Genomic DNA, 6,000 nt, shown 5'->3' with positions numbered 1-6,000 from the left:
CACTGATTTCCCTTAATGCCTGGCAAGGCTGGCAGGATGAAACACCCTTGAGAAGAACAAAGCAGTCCTTTAGTCTTTCTGCTTTCAGCTTCTTCACATAAGCAGAGCTTTATAGAAGTGAATTTTAATTGTAACAAAACCTTTTCTTATATATGTTTTGAGTACATCTTAACTACATTTATTTTGTATATTTGACTGATTAAATTGACTTAGATGTTTTAAATAATGGTTTATTAAAAGGTGAAACGATTGTGGAAATTGCGCAAAACATCTCTTCATAGTGGCAGAGTCCAAAGGGCTCGTTTTAAAATATATATATATATATATTTGTCAAAAATGTAAGAGGTCAGAAAAATGACTGTAATTTCTTCATCTGCCACTAGAGGTCACCAAAGTAGCGATGGCAATTGGTCAGGCATAGAAAAGGTGAACGGGGCACGCGCTTTAACATTTAAAGATATTAAAACAGTTAACAAGAAAGGTGAAGAAATACGAGTGAGTAAATTAGTAAGCATTTTTAAAACGATTTTTTCATGATTTCTCTAAATGACTTAGGCGCCTACAAAGGCTGGTTCTACCTGCCCGCAAGGAAATATGTTAAGCTAGCTGTTATTAGCTTAAGCACAACCGGAAGCTAGTTGTTTTCTATTAGTCATCGGCGTTTTAGCCTTCAATTTGACAAAACTTAACAGAAATGAGAAACGCTTAATTATCTGTTACATTAATTCCAAAATGTAAAGTATTTTTTTTTTTTTTTTATTAAATTTCAAGTGCTTGGTAATTAGACCTCTGGTTTGAATTTGTCAAGAAACTGCTTAATGATAATCAAAATACCAGCTGTAGACGTTTTTTTTTTTTTTTTTAATGTATGTTACAAGTGTGTCTACATCTACTTGTGTGGATTTTATGTTTTTACTTAGCCTATTTTGTTATTTAGCTTTTTTTGTAGTTCTGTTATTGTGTCACAGTCAACACTCATTTGTAGCTTTCATATATTTTTTTGTTGTGTATTTTGCCCTCACTATGAGTCTCTTGGTAATTTTTTGTGTCATTGTGGGCGCTTTCACACAGACCTTGGTCATTTATGTCTTTAAAATAATTTTGACCATCAAAAATTTTGTTTACCTTTAGTTGTTTTTGTTATTTTACTATTGAACTTTACAGCTGTACTCATTTTAAGGTGGTAGAATAAAAAAACACAAAAAAGATAATGAAAAACAAAGATAGTTCAAATACAAATCTTATTTTCTACTTTAAATGGGACATAAAATGTAAGAATTTCATCCAGATCCTGTTATTCATTATTGCCCTTTGCAGAAAATCTAGAGTAAAAGTTATGTTTTCTTCTAAAGACCACTTTGAGGAAAATTGTGTTTTTAACATATGTTTTTGTGATATTTTGGAGGATATATAAGACAATTAAGCTCAAAATTACATTTCAGGAGCAGACAAGAAATTGAGTTGAAAAAGATCATACTTGTGACATAAGGAAAATACGCTGGGTGACATGGCAAAAGATTGTCTTTTGTTCCGGGGAGAGAGTTATTAACAAAGTAGTGAATTCAATAAATTTAATGTTTTTCCAAGTAAAAGTAATGACTATAAAACACATTTCTTTAATATTTTAAATGTGATTTAAGTTTTTACCAGTTTTCTTATCAAAACATTTTGATTCTTATGTTGTTTAAAAGTGATACAGTAACAAAGTTATTTGATGTTTCACCCTCTCTATGGATTAATAATAATAATAATAATAATAGTAATAATAATAATAATAGTAAAACAACTGTACGAACATATCTCATGCAACCTTTTATTTTTCCCACATCATACTTTCATATCAGAAATCAGAAGAAAACATTGGTCACATTTACATGGAAACAAGTAATCGGATTAAAAGACTGATCAGAATAAAAATGCTTCATGTAAACACGCCGATCAGTCTCTTATGGATACTAATTTCTTTCTGATTGGTTATGACTATTGTTAATCCGATTGTGGAGCATGATATATGTGAAAATAAAATGACTTAATGATCTTATAGAAGCTGATACTCTTAAAAAAGAGATATATAGATCCTATTTGACCAACTTAATTGTTGTTTTATTTGAGGATTTATAAAACCATTTAAGGATGAAAAGCAGAAGATGTAGCAATTTATTGTTTTGTAACAGAGTTTTTGTGATCATTAGTATATATTTAATCTAACAAAAAATCTCCAAAGACCTTTTTGATTAACATTTTTTCTTGTAGTACATTTTTCATATTCAACCAAAGTTCTCTAAAATATTTTCTTCAACATTGAAGCTTTAAAAAGGTCATCGTTATTATTGTTGTTGTTGTTATTATTGTATTTTTAATGCTAAAAAAAATCGAAGCTTTTATTTTGAAACAGCAATAACCTTCTTCCGGTTTCGTGGCCTCAGTTTGACGCTTCTTCCAGCAGAGATGAACAGCTCCTCGCGGCCGCAGTAGGGACTTCAGATCAAACCCACAGCGCGCGCGCGCAGGATCTGTCACCCCGAAGCCCTGAAGGAGACGTCCAAAAACCCGGGACTTTCGCCGCGGACCCTCGCTGCCTCCGGCGCGCGCTCATGGAGAGCGGAGCCCCACTTTTCTCAACCGGAGGCAGGTTGATCAGATGCCATTCACCACAGCGGCGCCTGTAGATGTTCCCCATCCAGGAATAAAACGCTCGACCGATGGCTCCCAAACATGCGCTGCGCTCCGAGAACCCCTGCGGTGGCCACGGGGTCGCAGGGTGGCGTGAGAAGCGTGAAGCAGACCAGCGCGCTTCTTCTCTGACTGCGTGGATGCGGGAAGCGAGGAGCGGGAGCAGGACGCGGGCGCTGGATGGGATGCCGGCCCGGTGGTTTGTGACCATCGGCGCGGTGCTGATGCTGATGATGCAGAGCGCCTCAGCAGCTGAAGGTAGGAGGGGATGCTTTCCCTTCTGTCTTGTTTAGAATCACTTAACACAAAAAATATCCGATCTGACTCTAAATCACGCAGAATTTTTTTATTATTATTATTTTTTTTGGCGTCCTTGTCAAAAATAGACTAATTTTCAGAGGAAGCTGAGCAGCATATGTTGCACTTCAAGGATGGCGGCATTCTGATTCTTTTGGAGCTGTTTGTGATCTTTGAGGTTTCCACATCGCCTGTTTTAACTGTATTATTTCTTGCAAAGATTTACATTTACTTAAAAGACTTAAAAGGACAAAATTACTTATTTGTTTTCAATAAGTAGAAGGTCGCCTACGTCTCCAAAGACGCATCCGGAGCGGAGCTCACCGCGGGCCGCAGCAGCGCAGCGCCACCGGAGCGCTCAGTCCGGCAGCTGTCCAAATGAGGAGGGAAAAAGTTTTTTTATTCCCTCGTGGAGAGCTGAGCCCCGAGGTCCACGATGTCGAGCAACATCCGTGGAGGGACGTTTCTTAGTGAACACAAATGAATAATTCATGGCCGCTCATGCTGCACGCATCCAAGGGAAAACAAAAATGGCAGCAGAGATGTTTACCATGTCTTTTAGTCACATTCTTGCCCACAGCTTCCTTTGGATGAGCGCGTGCTTTGGTGGGAATTTCTTTTATACTTTTTATTTTATTTTAGATCACCGTGTTTTTGTGGATGGAGTGTGTTAGACTTTCTTGAATGAAATTAAATGAGTTTCAGGAAAAGAGCTGCAGGTTGGAAAAAAAAGGAATTAAGGTTCAACCAAACGTGTCCCTTTCATTCGGATTTGAGTTTAATTTTTAATAATTTTCTTGCATAATTTTTACTAAACTGTCTTTAACTTAGTAATGTTAGGACTGCAACAAGGTTAAACTAATGAAAAGGTCTGAACTGATTCACTAACTAAAACAAACACAAATATAGGAATTCTAATAGATTAAAAATGGACAAAAAAAGTAAATCCAGCAATAAACATGAATGTTTTTATCTGTTTTTTAGTCACATATAACTCATTACAGGACAAGCAAGTGTTTTATCTCCTGAAATCATCTGCTTTATTGCTGCTATGAATTAAAACATGTTGTCAAGGTTTGTTCAACAATGTGCGTTTAAGTGACAACTTTCATTGAAAAATCTTTGTAAATGTGCGTTTTGGATTTCCTCGTTCACGGACAGTTTCTGCGACCGTTTTTTGACTCTGTACAAAACTTGCAGTCATTGAGTGTTAGTAAAAGTTAAACCAGGTGAACTTTAAACAATCAGGGTCTTGGATCTGGTAGTGATGGATGGATGCTGTCGCCTTTTATTCACCGAAGTGCAAACCTTTAAAAAAAATTGATCATGGAGGAGAAATTAATGATTACAGTTTATATGACACTTGGGCTGCCACAAACGATTCTTTTAATCGTTGACCAATCACCCATGATTTTTTCAGTTAGTCAACTAATCGGATCATTTGTAAACTGGATGTAAAACACACATCTTAACCATCATTAGCTTGAAACTTGAAATGTTTAAGCTAAGTTTAAGCTTAATAGTTTATTAAACTGTCTGATGGGGTAGATGATGCACAGAAAACATTTAACTAATAAGTTTGGTCTTTGTTTGAGCTAATGTTAGCTTAGCTTACCTAGATGAAGATCCCTCTTCAGCATCATCATACTCAGTCTCAACGCGTTTCCTCTTCAGGTGTTCATGCATCACTGTAGTGCTGCCATAGAACACAAGTTCTGCCATCCACTTATTGCATTGGACACTTTTGGCTTTTATTTATTTATTTTTTATGTTTCCCACTTTCAAGCTCCAGTGCTTTCTTGTTTTGGTGCTTGGGTTTTCCTAGAACTTCCTGTAATATCAGTTCTGACCCGGATTAGCACTACTGCGCATGTGTGTCAGAGACGATGGCAGACACGGCATTTTAAAGTGTGCACACTAATGCCAAAATAGACTAATCGACTATTAAGGTAGTCATCAACTATTTTAATAGTCGTGACTAATCGACTAATCGTCGCAGCCCTATATGACACCAAGTCAGTCTTTTATCTGAATAGAGCAGTGAAAGAAAAATCTTGGAGCAAGATACTTGAGATTTGCACCACTACGACATTCAAGCCTCTCAGTAGAAAAAGAGGAAGGAGTCCAGCCCTGCTTGTCTAGTGGTTTAAATACTGGCTCAGACTTTTCTGTTTGAGGTTTGCATGTTTTCCTTGTGCATGTGGTTTCCTCCCACAGTCCAAAAACATGCTTCAGAGGTTACTTGGTGACTAAACTGCTCCTAGGTGTGTGTGATTGTGTTCCCCTGCGACAGTCTGGTGACCTGTATGTATCTGTATAGCCAGAACAGCCCTTGGCAGCCTCAAGGACCCCAAAAGAGATGCAGCGGGTTAAGAAAACGGATAGATGGATGTTTCTCTACTGCAGAGCAGCTTCTGTTCACTCAGGACCAAAGGCAGGAAATATCAGGAGAAGATGCTGTGGAAGAGATTTAAACTCTTAAACTTTCTTAGAATAAGTCAGCCGTTCAAATCGGGATTCATATTTGACCTTTATTTCCATTTCTTAATTTTCTTTTGCTTTTTAAATACAAATCACAGCTCCATCTTTTGGCAGAGCATGAATCCCTGACCCAATTGACATATAAGGAGATGGATATTGCTGTCAAAGGTCACTGATTCATTTTACTATTCAATACAATTTGAATCCATTTTAATTTTTATCTTTTTTTCCTTGAAAAACTTAACAAAAGGGGAAAAATATTATTTAAAATAATGGTTTTCCTCCCCAGACTCATGAAATGGCTTTTAAGGGAAATCCATCCAGGGGGTTTATGTACTCTATTAATCTCTAGAACTATAATTCATAAAATAATTGAAGGTTGATGGGAAATGATTAAATTGAATTTCTTAAACTCTCAGCCTCTGATCAAACCTCATAAACATTTTATGCTTTATTAAATTACACAACGGTTAACAGGCACCTCTGTGTGAAGAGACTTGAAAGAACTGCTGGCTTTGAAGATTCTGACATACCTGAGCCGTTTAAACT

At 36.7% G+C, this 6,000-nt stretch overlaps 1 protein-coding gene across 2 annotated transcripts in view; it reads left to right on the top strand.

The window, feature by feature from the left end:
- The first annotated feature begins 425 nt into the window (after positions 1–425).
- Positions 426–6,000, top strand: part of kiaa1549la (KIAA1549-like a) — a 119,129-nt gene continuing 113,554 nt past the window's right edge. The window contains exons 1-2 of one of the 2 annotated variants that reach the window (XM_024282030.2): positions 426–495; positions 2,447–2,931. In XM_024282030.2, the coding sequence (XP_024137798.1) occupies positions 2,703–2,931 (229 nt within the window). In that variant the 5' untranslated portion in view covers positions 426–495; positions 2,447–2,702. Of the gene's footprint in view, positions 496–2,426; positions 2,932–6,000 lie in introns of those variants that run through there. The other variant, XM_024282029.2, reaches the window with a different exon arrangement.

Source organism: Oryzias melastigma, linkage group LG6 (assembly GCF_002922805.2).
Source record: "Oryzias melastigma strain HK-1 linkage group LG6, ASM292280v2, whole genome shotgun sequence".
Lineage (NCBI taxonomy): Eukaryota > Metazoa > Chordata > Actinopteri > Beloniformes > Adrianichthyidae > Oryzias > Oryzias melastigma.
The sequence above is the reverse complement of the archived record's forward strand: the minus strand, read 5'-3'. Positions and strand labels throughout refer to the sequence as shown.